This window comes from Thalassophryne amazonica, chromosome 20 (genome assembly GCF_902500255.1).
Source record: "Thalassophryne amazonica chromosome 20, fThaAma1.1, whole genome shotgun sequence".
Lineage (NCBI taxonomy): Eukaryota > Metazoa > Chordata > Actinopteri > Batrachoidiformes > Batrachoididae > Thalassophryne > Thalassophryne amazonica.
In genome coordinates this window covers 37,509,766-37,530,269 of record NC_047122.1, presented here as the reverse complement: position 1 = coordinate 37,530,269, position 20,504 = coordinate 37,509,766, and the positions used below count along the sequence as shown (strand labels likewise).

The 20,504-nt window shown below is 39.8% G+C and overlaps 1 protein-coding gene across 1 annotated transcript; it reads right to left on the bottom strand.

The window, feature by feature from the left end:
- Positions 1 to 306: 306 nt before the first annotated feature.
- Positions 307 to 19,262, bottom strand: pbxip1a (pre-B-cell leukemia homeobox interacting protein 1a). Its single transcript, XM_034160354.1, has 11 exons — positions 19,220 to 19,262; positions 18,035 to 18,156; positions 14,296 to 14,380; positions 14,102 to 14,169; positions 11,181 to 11,811; positions 9,660 to 9,890; positions 8,275 to 8,298; positions 5,885 to 5,928; positions 5,630 to 5,725; positions 4,136 to 4,316; positions 307 to 3,923 (listed from the first exon to the last, which is right to left on the bottom strand). The coding sequence occupies exons 1-11, from the start codon at positions 19,242 to 19,244 to the stop codon at positions 2,911 to 2,913; spliced, it is 2,520 nt and encodes an 839-aa protein (XP_034016245.1). The 5' UTR covers positions 19,245 to 19,262; the 3' UTR covers positions 307 to 2,910.
- Positions 19,263 to 20,504: the final 1,242 nt, after the last annotated feature.

Sequence of the window (20,504 nt, the reverse complement as noted above, 5' to 3'; positions counted from 1 at the left end):
CACACAAAATGAAGCGATTTTAGAGACCAGCCACTGATGTCACGGTGCAGCTCTACTGATTGGCTATCGCGCCTCGCCTGCCACTCTAAAACAAAACTGAACAGATTGAAACAAAATGTGACATTTTAACCTCTTAAAATAGGTCAAGGTTAGCCATCTTTGAACTTGTCCAAGGTCTGTGTCCCAAGAATGCTCTCTGTGAATTTGAAGACTCTGGGAGTAATGGGACTGAACTTACAGACGGATGCAAGGACTTCACAATACCCCATGGCCTTGGGTAAAAATAAAATAAATAGCAGCAACATCTTCATATTTAACAGTGGAAACTTTATTGAATGTTTAACACCAGCTTTCCAAAAGCACACACAATTCAAACTACTGAAATACTCAAAATGTATCAGTATATTTGCCTGGAGATCTTGTTCTGTACATCTACGCCCATTCCTGTAATATCAGGAATCACTTAATCCTTCTGTTTTGCTAAAACAAAAATATTCTATCTTGAATATCGATTTAGCTGTAAAGAAGTTTCATGACAGCAATCGTCTGCTGAGCCTGTTCTCGATACCATTGGTGTAAACATTTGTATGTTACAACAAAACCAGTTGCTCCTCTTTACACACAGCAGACAATTAACAACAAAACTCATTTCAGTACCTTATGTCAGCTCAAAAACATACATTCTCTGTCCCGTAAAGTTAAATTTGTAAAACTGTATTTCATTTTGCAGAAGCAAATTATATCTTACCTATTCCAACAAATTTACAATAAAGGCACGTAAGCAGCAGCTGGTAAACTAAAAGTTCTGCAACCCAATAGTACCAAGAACTTCATTTTCACATTCATTGTACAAAATGACCCAACATGTACAATATCTGTGGTTCATCTCATTGAAGAAAAAAAAAAGTTGCTGCGCAGTGACAGAATAAATAAACATGAAACACTTTAAAGCAATTTTGTTCCTACAGCTGAAAAACATCATGCATCGATAGATTCTTTCAACTTTATGACCACCAAAGCAGGGAAAACATCATCGTCAAACAAAGCTAATCAAACCAAGACAGACATCAAAACACAAACGATTCTCAAATATACAAATTAACTCCTACAAAAGCTCCCAACATGAGGAAGCAATATTGAACAATGTTCTTTTTTTTAAAACTTTGAGCTGAATAAAACACAAATGCAACTATTTTCTTGTTTCTCCCACTTAAACTCAAATTACCACTGTGGATGTTAATTTACATTAACATAACAGAGAGAATGATTAAAAAAAAAACATTTCAGGGACTGCTATAGTTCATTAAATTATACACTTGGTACTACTAATTAAGGATGACCAACAAATGTAGGTGTTGGAGGTCCCCACTGGCTTCTCAATAAAAAAAAAATAAATTAAAAGAAAAGAAAAGAGAGAAGTGGCTAATAAAAACGGCAGTGAAATGTGAGAGGAAAAAAATACTGAAAAGTGCTAAAGTGGTTAAGATGTCATCACTTAACTATGGCTATCACTGCATCCGGTTCCTTTTGTAATCAGTGCCAACACGAACATGTTATAGATCCAACTTGTTTGCTGTTGAATGTGTCAAATTTAGAAACTCTTCTGGCTCTTCCTCATTTACCCAAAATCAAATAAAGAGCTGCTTCCAAAAAGTCCTCTTGGATTGAACAAGTAACCAGACTTAGGGCAAATGAAATCTTCAACAAAATTGTTTTCAATTTACTTCAACCTGGAGAAATTTTCCCCCAAATAAGACAGATAGTCCTATATGAAAACATAAATGCATCTCTATAATTAACTTACAAAAATCTATTTGAAATGTATGGCTATAGTTAAAAAGAGAACTCCAGTTTATTCCAATTTTTGATGTTTTGGAGTATCATTGTTTCACTCAGGACAAAAATAAACTGAATCTGCACATTGTTTTATTTAGAATGCAAACATCGCCACAGTAAGCAGAAGCTAACTGACTAATTAATCTGATTGGACGAGGCAATAAAAAAAAGTAAAGCACTTCTTGTCACCGCTGAACAGGCAAAAACGTCATTAGATATGTCCAGTAGCATGGACTGCTTTGTGTGTACATTTGCCTCAGTAAATGTATGCACACTTTTTAAAACCAATTCTATGCTCCTCCTCCGCAGTTGACTTGTAATACCCCAGTGCACAGCTGCAACAGAGGATGACAGCCAGGCTAAGGTAAGTAGCTAAGTGATCATTTTAAAAAGGTTAATTTACATTTGTGAGGTAAGCCTGGACACAGCAACTGGACACTTCTATGACATTTTCCCCTATTCAGTGTCAACAAGAAGCAGTTTACTCACCGGGTTATTTTGCCCCATCCAGTAAGATCAATTAGCCTGTTAACTTCTGCTTGCTGCAGCAGTGTTTTTCTTCTAAATAAATAATGTACCAATTAAAAACATTTTTACCCTGAGTGAAAAATAATTCACAAAAGCAACTCCAAATAAAGCATAGGTTGTCAATTTCTGGAGTTCCCCTGTAAATACTGAGTACTGGTAGTTAACAGATTTTCCATTACCTCCCTGTATTTAAATTTTTTTTCCCCTAGAGTGCTCAGCTTATCAGTTTAAAGTTACATTATGACCAATAACATGCATTAAGCATGGAAAAACATAGGTAAATAAAGACAAATCCACACAACACGTTACTGAAGGACTTCCCATTAGGACGTGCTAAGCTGACAGAGGTAGGCAACAGCAACCAAATCGAAAATTACAAGTATTTTCCCATATAAAGACTAAGAGGAACACATTTTGAGAAGCACATCCCCTCTTTACCAGAAGTGTTTCTTACAATTAGCGCTTTCAAGTGAAGTTAAGAAATGGATGAACATTGTTACAGCTTCTTCGTGGTGTATTTTACTCCTTTCCCTTATTTATCTCAGTTTAGCCGGCAGCTGAAAACTTCCACAGGGCTTCTCGCTCAAACTCCTCCATCTCTTCCTCCAGGGAATCGCCATCGTCATCCAAGACGTCCGCCATGTCCTCCAGAATGTCCGCCACATCCTCGGCAAAGTTGCTGAAAAAAACCCTGTCGTGAATAAACACGCCGTCCACAAAGAACTCGGCTGTCAGCTTCCTGATCTTGTCCTTGCTCTCAGACGGAGATCCTTCGAGCTTGCTCAGATAGCCTTCCAGCAGTTCCTCGAATTCGGACAGCTCCACCGGGTACAGCCCTTCCTTGCTAGCGCAGTCCTCCATGGTAGTGCAGCCCAACTGAGGGCGGATGTTCCGTCTAACCTTCTCCTCCTGGTATCTCCAGAAGTCATCATGGTTGTGCCGGTGAGGTCGGCGGGACTGATGATGATGATGCTGCTGTTGGTGGGTGGGGCCATGGGTATTCTTCGCAGGTCGGTTATGCCACAGTTTCTCCTTCCTCCTTTCCTCCCTGTCCAGTCTGCGTTCGTCTTTCTTTTGCTCCCACTCTTCCTGATGTTTCCTCCATGCTTCTTTGTGGGAGTTTTGCTTTTCTGACTTCTGCTCCGTCTCCTTCCCCTTTTTTTCATCTCTCCATCCTCCCTCTTTTCCTTGCTTCCTTTCTTTCTCCCCTCGCTGCTTCTTGTTCTCCTCCTTCTTCCAGTGGTCGTGGCCAGTGTTTTTGTCTTTCTTACCTTTCCATTTGGACTCCTGTTGCTTCTTCTTCCCCATCCTGTCAACTTGTTCTGAAAGCTTCTTCTGAATCTCCTCTAAACTATCTGTGACCCTCTTTCTTTCACCTCGATCCTTCCTCATCCCTTCAAGTCTTTTGCCACTTTCCTCCAAGAGAACTTTTTGCCTTTTGAGCTCTTCCTTCAGCTTGATTCCCTCATTCTGGACGGCTTTTCTTCCATCTCCAGTACATTTCTGTTTACTATCTTTTTCACCCGGCTGACGTGTAGCTGTGCGCATTTCTTGAGAAGCTGTGAAGAAAAGAAGAAATCAACAATATGTCATCTGTGGAAGAAATGATATCAGAAAGGTCAAAAGAATAGTACCCCAAGGAACCAATTTATGGAGCGTAGTACTGTTCCATTTGAATAAATATTCCATATATTATGAAATCAATATGAAGCAGTGAGAACGGGCGTCAATAATGAATGAAGGGATTCTTTTCATGTCCGCCACAGTCTACCTGTGAGCTGGCTGAGTTCAGTCACTCTGGCCCTCAGACTCTCCAGCTCTTTTCTCAGATCAGGAAGCGTTGACAGCTCCTCCTTCAACTTTGCATTTTCTTTTTCCAGGTCTTCTTTTCCCTTTTCATCACTACGCGCTGCTACTGTCTTCAGCGCCAGTTCGAGTTCTTCTTTCTGAGACTAAGAAATTGAGAATATGCACAAGCATCTCAAAACTATTCATGATAATGAGCAATGCTAATTAAAAAGCAACAACAACAACAACAACTATTACTACAAAATCTCTCCATCAACTACAGTCCAAATTATATGGATTTTTTGGGGGGCTGCTACCAATATTACAGAATTTAAGAAATAATTATGGTATGATATGGCTGCAAATAATATAAAGTTATTATTTCTCTCTAGTATTTACAAAATATAAGCAATAAAGTGTCAAACATATTAAATTTACACAGAAATCCAATTATCTGGGAATGTATCCCACCATCTTGGATTATTTTGTTTGAGCAACCAATGTAGGGGCGTCATGCTGTCGTCACTGGAAGTCAGTGTTGCATCGCTCATCATTTGCATAAAATAGATTTCTGCTCTAATTTGGCCGTGCCCTGCAGGTGGTATAGTGGACAGTTGTCTGTTGTTGCTGTAAAACACCTACTGTGATTGAAAAATTGAAAGCAGCTGGTCACCTTCCCTTGGTCTCTTGTAGCTAACAGGGCAGTGCAGTCTCATTTGAGCCCCTGCGTGATATCACGGGATTTGATCACTTATGGAGACAGCCTCCCATTGTGCAATACAAACACAACATCACTTCTAACAGAAAAATGGTGTACTGTTTGGTTTTGGCTGCAATCACCGAAGCAGTCGCGAAAAGTGCAGCTGTTTACGGTTCTCAGTGGAGAAGGGATGACAAGGCAAATGGGAGAGGTCGTGTCAGTAAGTTAGCCTACACACTTTGACAGTGTAGCTGCGTTCTCTCGCCTGCACAACCGCCTTGACACATTTGAGCTCTGGGTCATAAACAAACCACAACACATGTACACTTTCCACCGTGTTGTCACTCTTTTTTTGCATTTTGATTTTGTTTGCCGTGTAATTTGCCCAAAAACTCAGAAAGTGTCATGTTTCTGATGGAGACATACGAGGGCTGTCCCCAGATGTAGGATTATTGCATCATATGTGTCATCTTTTAACCCTTTAGCGCCCACCCTCAAAAGAATACGCTGCCCAATTTGACCAAGAGAAAACAACCAGCTGCCATCCAAACTACATGACATTGATTTCCAACACCCAAAGCATCTTTTGCAATGTTTATTCTGTAAAATTAAAAATTTCATATCAGCAAAAATAATACACCTCATTACAGTAGAATAGAATAATAATATGTTCATATAAGTCTCATATCGGACAATATTATCGGCCAACTGATATATCAGCTGGCCTCTACCTTCAACAAAAGGGAGAACATTTTTAAACATTATTTTTATGCTGACCTGCAGTTGTGCCTCCAGCTGAGTGATCTGCTGGTTTTCCTGTGCCAGTTTATCCAGAAGCTGTTTCATATCCTGTGGATCACCACTGAGCCAGCTCTGGATTGCAAACACAAAGAAGCATTAGACAAAGACATAAGATACAAAATTATTAGTATTTTTATCATGAGCCTTTATCTTTAAACATCATTATAGAGGAGCAAAGTATACAACACTGAGCCCGAGTTACTGAAAAAGACGAGGATTATGGGATCAGACCTGGCTTTGCTCTCCATCACTCAAGTCAGACGAGTCAAAGTCACCTGTCAGATTAAAAAGAAAAGAACACATCAACACAGGTATCATAGCTGAGATTTTTGCATAACTGCCAAATCATCTAACCACGGGAAGAGGCCCCAGGGAAGGAGGAAACTGGGAAAGACATAAAATTTGCCAACCCAAGCAACCTGTCTGCAATAGGTCATTTTATCCTCAACTTAAAGGTGTAGTCCCCTTTGATCGATTGATTTTTGTGTGTGTGTACCATTTTAGCAAAATAAAGTATTTTCTTTGGCTCCACTATCTTTTTGTTGCTTAGTTTTAAATAATGTTTCACAATCTTAAATCACCAACATGGTCAAAATTCAACTTATCTGGATACAGTTTAGGATTTTGACGCTCTTAACCACCAAAACATGAATCTGCTGCAAATCGTGCATCATCTGCAAACCATTAATGAAAACTGACACATACCGTGAGCATCCACAAATAATTTTGCTGCAAACTGTGCATAAAATATCCCACAAAACGTGAGCGCAGTTCTTGCAAAACATAATTCTAATCCATTTTTTGTCATGCAAATCTGACTGGTTAATCGTGTGAGATTTCAGATCATAAAATATTGTGTAAATGGTGGCAAAATATTAAAACCGTTTCACATTTAATGTATTAATCCGTGCCTTGACTGCGCGCGTTGCTACACAGATGTAAATATTTGCGCTGTCACCTGAGGGCGAAACTAGTGCAGTGAGGAGGATGCCAAACTGCGTGGATTTAACTGGACTGATTGATGGATTTACTGTTGATTTAACTCAATGCATCTGATGAGATGGAGAAATCTGTGGGTCTACTCACAGAATTTCCAGTTTGGCATTAAGACGCTGCTGCAAGGCCGGTAAGCTTTGACAATCCGACCACAACCTTTTACAACGATTCGCCGATCGAATTACTTACAGAAACATAAACCGTGAAAACATTGGAATTGGATTAGAATGGGAATAACCCTGCTGTGTCTGTTGATTTATGGACGTTAATGCTGGAGGAGCCAGTAAAATGGCTATTTGCGACCGTAATCCAGCATTAACATCCACAAATCATCAGACACAACAGGGTTATTCCCCCAAGTATCGTTCATGAAACATATTTTCTTTCAGTTTAATTACTTTACGGATTTCACACAGAGACACACACACACACATATATATATATATATATATATATATATATATATATACATATATATACACATATATATACACATATATATACACACACACATATACATACATACATGCATACACACACACACACACAACCCCAATTCCAATGAAGTTGGGACGTTGTGCAAAAAGTAAATAAAAACAGAATACAATGATTTGCAAAACCTCTTCAACCTATATTCAAATGAATACACCACAAAGACAAAATATTTAATGTTCAAACTGATAAACTCTACTGTTTTTGTGCAAATATTTGCTCATTTTGAAATGGATGCCTGCAACATGTTTCAAAAAAGATGGGACAGTGGTATGTTTACCATGAAAAAATAGTCCAACAGATTAAGAACAATGTCTCTCAACGTTCAATTGCAAGGAATTTAGGCATTCCATCATGTACAGTCCATAATATAATCATAAGATTCAGAGAATCTGGAGAACTTTCTACATGTAAGCGGCAAGGCCGAAAACCAACACTGAATGGCCGTGAACTTCGATCCTTCAGGTGGCACTGCATTAAAAACCGACATCATCGTGTAAAGGATCTTACCGTGTGGGCTCAGGAACACTTCAGAAAACCATTGTTAGTTAACACAGTTCGTCGCTACATCTACAAGTGCAAGTTAAAACTCTACCATGCAAAGCAAAAGTCATACATCAACAACATCCAGAAACGCCACTGCCTTCTCTGGACCCGAGCTCATTTGAAATGGACAGACGCCTGTAGTCCAGACCTGTCGCCCACTGAAAATGTGTGGAGCATTATGAAGCGCAAAATACGACAACGGAGACCCCGGACTGTTGAACAACTGAAGTTGTACATCAAGCAAGAATGGGAAAGAAATCCACCTACAAAGCTTCAACAATTAGTGTCCTCAGTTCCCAAACACTTAAGAGTGTTGTAAGAAGGAAAGGTGATATAACACAGTGGTAAACATACTACTGTCCCAGCTATTAAGGTTATGATTGGGGGGGTCAAAGGGGACTACACCTTTAAGCACCCCAAGTATATTCTGAGTCTTTACACACAGGGACAAAATCCAGTTCACAAATGCACATCACATGCATTTCACTGCTGCCAGTGCATGAACAGTGAAATGAAACAAGTGTTTGCTTCAGCCACCGAGTGCAAACCAGCCAGTGCAGAAGCTAGTGGTTTTATTCTGGGCCTACCATTATCCACATCAGAAAGGAAACCTGTCGACATAGTAGATCTAAGTCAAAAAAATCTAAATGCAGACCGCTAGCTTTTACTGAAAAAAGCAAATAAGTGTGCTTATGCAATTTTGTACCGTTATCAGCAAAGGAAAAACAAATACATGTCCAGTAAAACAGTAACAGCACTTCAGAATTTCATGTTAAAAAAAAGAAGAAACTGTTAACCAGATATATAAATCACTAAATATTCCTGCTATGTGACTAAAAAGATTAATCCAGGTTTTGAGTATATTTCTTATTGTTACATGGGAAACAAGGTACCAGTAGATTCAGTAGATTCTCACAAATCCAACAAGACCAAGCATTCATGATATGCACACTCTTAAGGCTATGAAATTGGGCTATTAGTAAAAAAAAAAAAGTAGAAAAGGGGGTGCATTACTATTATTCTGAACACTACTGTAGATGTTTAAGCATTCATCTTCATTCATTCATTTTCAACTGCTTATCTGGGTCCGTCTGGGTCGCCGTGGCAGCAGAACAAGCAGCTCATCTCACACTTCCTTATCCTCGGCAAAGTCCTGTAACTCTTCCCAGGGGAATCTCAAGGCGTTCCCAAGCCAGCTGGGAAATATAATCTATCCATGTCCTGGGTCTTCCCTGGGGCCTCCTCCTGGTCGGACGTGCCTGGAAGACCTCCCTAAGGAGACGACCAGGGGACAACCTCACCAGGTGCTCGAACCACCTCAACTGGCTTGTATTGATGTGTAGGAGTAGCAGCTCTACTCTGAGTCCCTCCTAGATTGTCCAGCTTCTCACCCTGTCCAGGAGTGTAAGCCCAGATACCTGATGGAGAGTTCTCATTTCTGCCGCTTGTATCAGCGATCTTATTCTTTCAGTTATTACCCAAAGCTCATGACCGTAGGTGATGAGAGAAGCATAAACTGACTGGTAAATTGAGAGCCTCACCTCCAGGCTCAGCTCCTTCTTCACCACGATGGTCCGGTACAGAGCTGTAAGATTTGAGATGCCATGCCACCCCAATCCATCTAGTCTGTCACGCTCTGACTTACCCCCACTCGTGAACCCCGAGATACTTAATCTCCTCCACTTGGGGCAGTAACTCTCCCGTGATGCAGAGGGAACAAGCCACCATTTTCTGACAGAGGAGCATTCATCTTATGTTTGTGAAATACTGTGACATAAATACATACATAGATACAACATGTGATTTATTTTAAACTAAAAAAACAAACAAACAAAAAACAACAAAAAAACAAAACAAAACAACAAAAAAGAAAAAACAACTGTGCAGCATACCTTTGACCAAACATAATGTTTACTGTGTAAGTATGAAAAGCCGCTGCTAGCTATTTGGTTTCCTTGTTAGGAGAACTAACCTGTGAAGAAGAGAGAACCTAAGCAGAGCAGGACCAAAGCACCCACAATGCATTTGTTCATGGAGAACCATTTTTTGTCCTCCTCCTTCTCAGCTATCTTGAACTCCACTTCTTCTTCATCATCTTCCTCATCTGATGTTCTCGGTCTTGGAGGCTCAAAGTGGGGCACCTTTCTCCTCCTCAGTCCATCATCATCATCATCGTCGGCCAAGTCCAAACTAGAGGACGGCTCTGGAAGCAGCACAAATATAAGGATGGGGTGTTAGAATCTTGATTTATGAACAAATTTTTATTGTTGGTCATTGTGAAACATCATGACACTTCGCTCAAAGCTGAGCTACTTGTGTACACATGTGGTCTTGAAGTACCTCTACAAATTAACTTAATATCAGGACTGGAAGCTTAGAGTAAAATGATACAACAAATCATTTGTCTAACACACAATACCAAATTCTTGGTGAATGCAGGAACTGTGAAAAAACAAACAAACAACGAAACAAAAACACATTATTAAGAAAATTGAAAACAGCAGAAAATGCTTAAAAAAAATCCTAACAGAAAAGGACGCCATTGTTCATTGAATTAAGATGGTAGTAATTTCATGGTTGGTGTTTCTCATTTTTTTCAGCAGGGTGTGTGCTTCTCTGTCACACTGAAATCACATTACAGCTGTGAGCAGCCCACAGATAAGAAACACATGAAGCAAATCTTCTACAACAGCATTCTCATTTTCTGTTGCTCTGCTATTTGTGGGCTGAAATAATTATGCTGTATTTGTTGCAGCTGTTCTGTTCTATTGCATTTTTGTAACTCATACATCAACCTCATGTCTGGCATTTGTTTTACCATTATTTTTTTAAATTACGGGATTGTACTGAGGCAGATGTTGTCCTTTTTATTTTGTCGTTTGATGGATGATTCTGGATTTCAATCTCCTGTTTTTGTTTGTTTGTGTTGGATATTTCAGCTGTTGTAAGGGTTGCTGTGTTTTTTTCTTTGCACCGTGCCCCATATGTCCTTTTTTCGTCTCTCACGTGTTATAAGGTCATGTCTGTCTCCTGTGTGGCCTCGGGTCTGGGTATGTGTGTGTCCTGTCTGGATCTTATGTCTGTGGTTGGGTTGTCCTCTTCATCTGTCAGTTGTGTACGTGTGCCTGTGGTTGTGCACCCTGTGTTTGGTGTATGTGTGGGTGCGCGCTCTGCACTTTGTGTATATGCCCCCCCCCTTCGGTCTGCGTGTGTTATGTGTTCCCCTGTTTCGTGGTTGAGTCCTGTGTGAGTGTGTGTGTATATGCGTGTTCTTATGCTGTCTCAGCATGAACAGCACCTTGTACCGGCTCACTATGATGTTTAACAACTTCTTTGGGATTATGACAATGGAAATTAAACAAATGAGCCATGACACTGTGTTGAATTACCCATTAGGAAATTCCTCTGAATGCCACTGAAATAACACCAGTTCCACATCTTGACATACAATATTCTGCATCATACTAGATATCCCCATTAGATAATCCCATACCTTCTTCTTCATATTCTTCTCTCTGCTCCTGGCTCATCATCTCAGATGGCTCCATTTCCTCCTCTTCCACCACTCCCTCTGCCACAGTACAACCAATAGTTTCTGGTGCAGGGCCATCAAAGACTGGGAAATCCACCACTGGCTTTTCCTTGCCTGGACTTGGGGGCTCAGAACTTTGTGGGATGAGGCTGATATCAGCTTCAACATGAATGGGAGTATCAGCAGCTGTAAGGGTCTCAGCGGTGATGTTAATCATGGGTTCAGTAGGCTTCTCCTCGGCAGCACTCATGGGAATTGGCCCTATATCAGCAGATGTATCCAATGCTGCTTCTGCTGCCACAGTGCTTTCAAACATGGGAAAAGCTGAAGTTGATTCTTCCAGATCAGATGGATGAAATTCAGTGGCAGGAATATGAAGTGGAGCACCCAGGTCAATGCTGGTTACAAATGGAGTGGCTCCTAGGTTCTCGTTGTCAGTAGGTGAGCTGGCTACAATGTCGTGGATAACGGGAGGCTGAGTCTCTGTGTCAAAGTCTGAAGGTTCAACAGGGTAGGGTGGAACAGGGCTCATGTGGCCTGGACTGGAAGGAACTGGACCTACGCTGGACTCTGGAGCAGTTTCTTGACACACCTTGAAATAATACAAACATAAAATTTCGACCTTTAAATGCTTGACACAGTCATGCAAATTAATTTTGTGATTCTGTGATAGATGCTACAAATGTTATCTGTTGCCTAGGCGACACTCTGAAACATCAGTATACCGTATATATCCGTCAAAATGATGTGAATTGAATTATCATGCCCCAAATTATCATGCCCCAAAACAAATATTAATAGAAGTGCTGCTCCCTGATTTTAACAGATTAAAAGCATAAATAAGCAGTTTACAGTAACTGAAATTCACAACTCACCCACAATGTGTGGACGGATAAAAAAAAAAAAAAAATCACCAAGGAATAAATGACATATATAATTTAGAGCTCTAAAGCAATTAAAAAAAATCTAATTAATTAATTAATTAAAAGCTTTGTGATTAATTAATCTAAACTACTAATCACATATCATGAGTGAGAATGTGAATTTGTCTGCCGATATACGAGTACATGTTGGCCCTGCAATGGACTGGCGACCTCTACAGTATGTACCCCTCCTCTCTTCCAATGATTGCTGGGATAGACTGCCCCACCCCGCCGTGACTTTTAATTGGAATAAGGTACAGAAAATGAATGAATGATCTATTAAAAAACAAACAAAAATCAAAATGTGAGGCATATAGAAGAGACAGATGTGAGGTGCTCAGAAACACAAAAGCAATGAGCAAAACAACAACAACCCCAAAAACATAAAAGTCAAACAATTGCAGAAATATTTAATTGTATGAAAATAAACAGTAACTTATGAGCTTTGTAAAAATATAATTTTCAAAGGATTCAAGGATTCAAAAGGATTCATAAGAATTTTATTGTCATATGCACAAAAGAACATGTTCCCTGCACAATGAAATGTGTCTACTGCATTTAACCCACCCTAATTGCCAATTAGGAGCAGAAGTCGCCATTAGGCGCCCGGGGAACATTTTATGAACATATTGAGCATGGCTCATTGCTGCACTACAGTGTATTTTAGTTTTTTTTTTTTTTAATCACCTCAAGGTTTTGTTGTTGTGTGATGCAGTAATTTTCACTTGGAATGAGTTTTTTCCTTGTGTGCCCATGGTTTTAGAATAGAGTGGTAATTCTCAGCCACTGAGTGTGTGTATGTAGAATCTAAGGTAAAGAAATTGGAACATTTGGGAGGAATTTCTGGTTCTTATGTCTCAAACAAACTGTGTCAGGTTTTAAATGACAGTTCGTTTACTGGAGGAAAAACTCTGAGCACGCACAGAACTGTGAGAGTTTGGAGATGCTGAACAATAAACATCAAACACATGAAAATGTAAAAAGGTACGTAAAAAGTGTTTCTTGTGATTAGCCCTTTAATAATTATCTCAGTTGACCCAAGATCATTTTTATTTTAAAATCTGCTTCTTGAACATTAAAACCTAGATAAAAAAACCTCATGAATCAAACATTTTCACAAAATTGTACAAGTTCCAGAGGTCTGTAAACTAGGGATTGGATGACTAGTTGTAATTGTCGACTACAACTAGCTAACATCTGACTACTCAACTATTTATTATTAGTCGATCAGTTGAAAGCTATTTATTAAGTTCATTTAACCCTTAAAAGAACAGACCTGCTGGAGCTGCCACCACTCCCTTCACTCAGCGAAGAACGTGTGTGAACCTTGGCAGGTGAATTAGTCAGCTCAAACGGGTAGTCTGTGCCTAGTAAATGAATGCAGGTACTGTCTTCATGCTAATGCTGTTTTTTTATATTTGTGATTTTGTGCTTATGTTTGTTAAAATAAATGTCACATTTGAGATTCACCATAAAGATTTGAAACTGGCTTAATTCATTCAATTCCAAATTTAGTTGTCAACTAGTCGGGTACCATTAGTCCTCCAATAATGGCACCCGACTAGTCGACTAATGATTTTCATTAGTCGTCCCAACCCTACTGTAAACTCTGTTTGATTAATGATTGTTAAGACCTAATAAGCATCTGAGAACAACATCACATCTGAGAACAACCTCAACAGCTGAGCAGAGTGCGGCAGATGTGCTGAAATCATTTTTGATTTTCAAAATAATGACATTTGGCGTGATTTTCATTGGAACTATTTCAAGAAATATATATTTTTGGCCTGCCACTGATGTTTGCATAACTGTTGAGGACAGAATCATGAGTTGATCAAAGGGCATCAGGAAATTAGATTAATCAAGATAAAAAAATTTGACCCATTGTCTTATCTTTTTATGTCATTCAAAAACTTAAAGGAATCAAATTAACTTGCTCATATGTTATTGTGTACCAACCTGATGACCTTCTTCGGACAGGACAGTTTCTACCGGAATGTCACTCGGTTTCAACTCCACAGTGGAACCTGAAATTATGTTGATGGCGTTTCAAAGCAAAAACGTAACTTTCTCAGTCATTAATGTTATTTCTTATCTCAAACCCATAATTAACAGATGTTTCAAATGCTAATGTATTATAGACCAGCCAATACCTGTCACATCCTCAGAGAGACTGGGGACATCACCGAGGCTCTCTGTGCCATCATCGACTGGCCCGATATGCTCAACTGCAACCTCCTACACACACACACACACACACACACACACACACACACACACACACACACACACACAACACACACACACACACACACACACACACACACACACACACACACACACACACACACACACACCCACACACACACACACGGCGTCTTATGGGCATTTATTGGAACACAGAACTGGAAAACTTATTCCAGGATATGCGAAATACAGGCACTGTGTGTGCACACAAACCTGGGTTGGGAAATATCTTGATATTTCATATTTGCCAGGTACCTGTCTGTGTAATTCCCTCTACCAAGAAAGGTTTCAGGTTTGTCTGTCTGCTGGCAAAATTATAGTTTCCATTCCTTCGCCGTTACATATGGTGAAACAATCCATCTCATTAAAAAGAACAAAAGGCTACATTTTAATTCTGATTTGGATGATTTCTCTTCTTTTGTTAAACATGGCAACACAATGCATTTGTTGATATTGTAATCTATCAAAAGCAAATACAAATGTACTGATCATGACAAAACAACAGTGTTAATAAAGATTCACCAAGGAGGTAATGATTTACTGTAAATTAGCTATGTCACAGAAGTATAAAATGAGCTGTTTCATGCATATATTTTCCTTACAGATGAGAGTTTCTGCACGCAGACATAAAATTGTTTAAGGATGTTCAACATGAAACTTACACAGTATTACCACTTTAGCATAAATTCAAATGCATATACAAAACACATTCATATCAAGCTTACAAACCACTATTTATGATTCAAACCTTGACGAGTTTGCAGACTTAGTACGCTCAGGTTATGTCTGGGTGCATGTGCTAATGTTGCACTTTGCAGCATCTACAACACAGAACTGCCTTGAGTCATTCCATTCCCACCTCTTGAAAGTAGCAATCTAGTTCCTGCACCCAGATACTGCAGGTGTCCACTTGGCCTTTTCACATTGCTGGGGTTTTAACCAGTGCTGTGGGTACATTCTGGATCATCCCCACATAAGTGCACCACATGGTCAAAATGTCATAGCTAACAGTTCCTACCAAATGAAAATGGTCCATCTCATCTTTCTCTTCCTAAGGAAGCCACTGTTAATTTTACACAAAGTCTTTCCAGGGGTACTCAAAAACATCTCATCATATCCTTAGTTACTGATTGGCATTCATGTCCCACAACCATACAGTAATGCAAAAGTACCAGGACCCCTAAAGACTTAGACCTGTGTTCTCCTGTAAAAATATTGGCATCATCAAACAGCTCTGTCTAGAAACTTCTCATTCTCAGACCCAGAATAGATTTAGGTATCATATCCAGTACTGATGTCAATCTGTCATCAAACCTCCGATACTTGCTTCAAACTCGAAGTTGTGTTCTCTTTGAACCACTGCTTTAAAGCTTGCTTTGCGGCAGAACGAATGACGTAAGCAAGAACGTATGAAGCAGTGACTGCTTCAGTCCCGAATGAATCGCTTCATATCGCGAGATGAGTCGTTGACGCGAGACTTGCTTCAGGAAGCTTCTGTGCGCCAAAACACACCTTAAAGGCACCCGTCACAACAAACAACACGGGTTTGTTGTCGGAGTTGTTGTTATCATCATCGCCGTCATCATCATCACTGCTTTTTAGAAGCCGTTCTCGAATGTGGGAACACTTTGAGCTGATCAGTCCTAATAAGGTGAGTACTTTATTACTAAACAAGCAACTTAAAAGGTAGTAATGTAGCAGTTTGTAAGTTAGGTACAGTTGCATGTGCGGTGATTTAAGTGATTTCTACGACCTGACAGTTTGTTTTCTTGTTTGATCATTGCTCTTCATACAGGTCCAGTGCTTGCAATGTTCCATGCAACTGGCATATAATAATACGTTCTTGATGCTTAGGCACTACAGGGCTAAGCATGAAAACAAGCAGGAGAACACTGTTCATGGTAGGTTATGTTTAATCACACAATTCTACACACCACTAAAATGTTACAGTAACATGATGTCAAATAACAGTTTTATTTGTTTGATTCTGTCTTAGTGGACTGAAAGCAGGAGCTGGATGAGGCTCTGGTGAACATGTTGGTGAAGGACTCTCAGCATTTTACCATTGTGGGACCTTCAAAGAGTTTGTGGGAAAGCTTGACCCTACATACACTCTGCCTTCCAGCCAGACTCTGAAAAAGATGGTGGAGGAGAAATATGAGGAGCAGAAGGCCAAAGCCAAGGCTCAACTGCAGAGCATGGAGGGAGTCAGCCTGACCTCTGATATGTGGACCTCCACCAATATGGATGCTTATCTGGCAGTAATGTGTCACTGTGCTGGATGACATGAAGCTGGCCACTTTACTTTTAGGAGTGCTACTCAGAGGTCTCTGATGGTGGAGTGGGGACTGGAGGGGAAGGTTCAATGCCTAGTGACTGATGCGGCTGCAAACATGGTGTCCACTGCAAAAAAGCTCGCCATGTGACATGTTGTTTGCATTGCACATGCATTCAATCTGGTAGTGAAAAAAATCCCAGGATCAAACACCTGGCCTAGCAGATCTGCGCACAAAGGCACAAAAAGTGGTGACTTATATATAAGTCTATAACTCTATACTGCAACTGTGGAACTGTCCCAGGAGAAGAGTGTCTGGTTCAACAGTGATGTTATTTCAAGCCACCCGGGAAGCAATAATGAAAACAACAAATGTAGCAGCAACACTTCTTTGACAGAACATCACGACAACCCTCAACAATAAGTTTGACAACCTGGAAAGCTCAACTGTACTGTCACTTGCCACTCTGCTGGATCCAAGATGTAAATCCATTGGATTTTACAGTCCAGAGAAGGCCCAAAATGCTGTGAGGAAACTTACAGCTGAATGTGCAGCAGTGGTGCGGCACACACAAGTGGAAACCTTATCAGATCACCTGTCAACTTCTGCTCCACCTCAACCAGCAACACATGCACAAAATACGTCCTCCACAGGTAGTTGTAAGTTGGTAATTATGAACACACACACTAAAACCTGTCTGTGTTCCTGACTGTCAAATCTTTATTTTACTTTCAGCTTTAAACCTTTGGACAAGTTTCAATCGAGATGTATCACAAGCAAGAGCTCACAGAAATTATACATCGGATGCCACGACTGCAGTTCAGAGATACACGACTGATCCTCCCTTGCAAAGATCAGAGGATCCTCTGGTGTACTGGAATGACCACAGAAATGTTTACCCACATTGATTCTTGTTGGCTAAACAATATTTATGCATACCAGCCTCATCTGGTCCTTGTGAACGTGTTTTTTTCAAAAGCTGGAGAAGTTGTCAGCAAAAAAAGAAATCGCCTGAGTCCAAAAACAGTGGAAAAACTCTTATTCCTCAATAAAACCTCTGAATTCCCATCCCCCAAATTTCATGACTGTCTTGAGTTACACAAGCACAACCCACTTTCCCTGCACATACTTTGTTTTCTAAAGCACACCTTCTCTCAATCCCAGATACTAGTCATCAACATATGTCTACTCAAATCAGCGGAACATATTTTGACAGTGTTGTCTACTATTTCACCACTAGATGTCACTGAAATGAAACTTTGAATGAATGAACCCATGTTCAATACAATTGGCAAAGTGATTCAATACTGCTTATTGCTTCATTTGAGCATCACTAATGCCAGATTTTCATGACTGGGATGTGTCCTACCTCAGGAGAGAGGAGAGTCCAGCTGTTGGTTGAGGAGCCAGTGCTGCCTGTGCTGTTGTTGCTGTCAGACATCGCCCCCTTCAGGTACAACTCAGCATAGCATGGGACAGATTCAGATTTGTCTGCAGACCAATTTAGTCAAATTTTTAAACATAGTCTGTCATTAAAACAGCTCTGATACATACAGTTAAACCCTCACGAACTATCATTAATATGAATAACTGCTTTGATGTAGCATCCAAATCGGCAAACGTATGAACATACAATATTGTTTCGACATGAATTTGATGGTAAATGCGTATTCAAGAGGAAACGTAAACAGTAGTATTTGTGAAAAAACAAAAAAACAAGTACGGTCATTTCGTTAATGTTATTACGTAACTGTATCCATAATATACTGCTGCACAGTACAATCGCCACACAGGTTGATTTCAATCACCAAGGTGTGAATTTCACCCAGCCATTCATTCAGTCATTCTGTGAAGCAGGTAAAAATGTCCAAAAAACACACCAGCACAAGCAACAAGCCAGAATCAGCTTTAACTCACTTACACACGTTCAATTTCTACGCTTGTACGAACCAAAGTTAAGGCTCACTATGTGTTGTAGGAATGAAATAAGGGTTCAGACATGATGGTAAACAAAGGATGGCGGCGTGAATATTCACGTTTCCGCCTCTTCAGGCTCCGCGCTGCTAGCAAGGAGCTAGCAAGAAGCTAATCACCTAACCGTCCTGCTCTGCCAAATTCTAAGCAAACAAGACTTTTTTAATTCACCTCGCTCGTTTCAGTCGCTGTTTTTCCTCCCACAAACGTTTTATCGCTCTTAAAAAAATAAAAATAAATAAATAAAATTAGCACGAACAAACGCTCGTCTTGGGGAACTTTGGGAATTCCAAGCTGCGTCACGCCGACATCCAATAGAATTTCAGGAAAGGCTTCCGTTATCCGCCTCCGCGCCGACGGGACCAATCAACGATGCACCTCCTGGTTTGATTGACATCCGCAGCTGACTGGCAGGTGATGGCTGCAGCGCTTTCCTCTTTTTAAATAAAACAGCTTCACGGGTGAATCTAACCTCAGCGTGCACTCACGCACGCGTGTATATATACACAGAGGGGAGAGGCCTGAAGAACCAGCTGTACTTTGACACGTCTGCACAACTAAATTTGTCAGGGGGACTTACCGGAGTGTTGCTCCAGTGTGCACATTCATTTCATCATCTGTCTGCATCCCTTCTCAAAAGTGCAAAACACTGGTGGTGTAATGATGTTTTTATAAACAAATTCACGCTTTCACCTGTGCATGGCCCAGTGCAAGAAAATAAACCTAAATTTGAATTCTTTGTTGCATTTCGTTTATTTTCACTTAAAACAATTATGATAAGGTAATAACAGTGTAGTAGTTTCTACAAGTTTGAGTCCGTAGTGCATATTTTACCTCGAAAAGTTTAGAAAATTCAAGGTGTCTTTAAGTGTATTTTGAATAGTTTTTATGTTAAATAGAATGCAGAAAAATTGATGCTACAAGGAGCAATCTGCACAAACACTTCATTTGCATGTTCCGTCCAGAGATGGTGAGTAAGTGACAATATTATATTATCAAAACAAAATAGGTTTCACAGGATATCAAATAAAGTGTGTCATGTGTCATTTTTATCAGTAATCTGAGAGCTTTGATCCAGTATTACTACATTATCTAAAGTGATTTCATAGTGGAATCAACTTATGGATGATATACTATGGAAGAAGGCCTGGTTTCTATATAACCGATATGTAATCACAAACAAATTCCTCACTGTAAATAATTTATAATTTTTACCCAATAGCCAAAGGACCACATTAATTTTTTTTAAAGAGACATATCTGTTAGTTGTAAATTCTGCAGTGATATGGACAACCTGATGTGGATTTGTTTTTACATTTCAGTTTGGCAAAATGTGTGTTTTTAGTGTTTAAAAATATTGAGGAAGGTTTTGTCATGTTGATTGTGCACAGAAGGCAATTGTATATCACAATTTTTATCACTCACTCACTCACCGTTAACTGCTTACTCCCACTTGGGGGTTGTGGGGGCGCTGGAGCCTATCCCATCAGTCATGGAGTGTGAGGCGGGGTACATCCTTCTGTCTGACCCGGAGAGAACCCGCACAACCACAAGGAGAACATGCAAACTTCACACAGAAAGGCCACAGGTGGGAATCGAACCCATGACCTTCTTGCTGTGAGGCAACAGTGCTAACTACTAAGCTACCGTGCTTGTTCAGCTCGGGTCATGCTTTATTGCATACTGTGATTTATTCGGTGTGACACGTTCTTGAAATTTATCCCCATCATGTAAAAAAAAAAAAAAAGTCTTGTGTTTTTCCTTTTTGCTTTTTGCAAAAGTTCACTGCAAGTTTATAAAAAAATAATAAAATTCAATTAAAAAATACATAAAAAAATTGTATTAATAATATTTAATTTGACTTT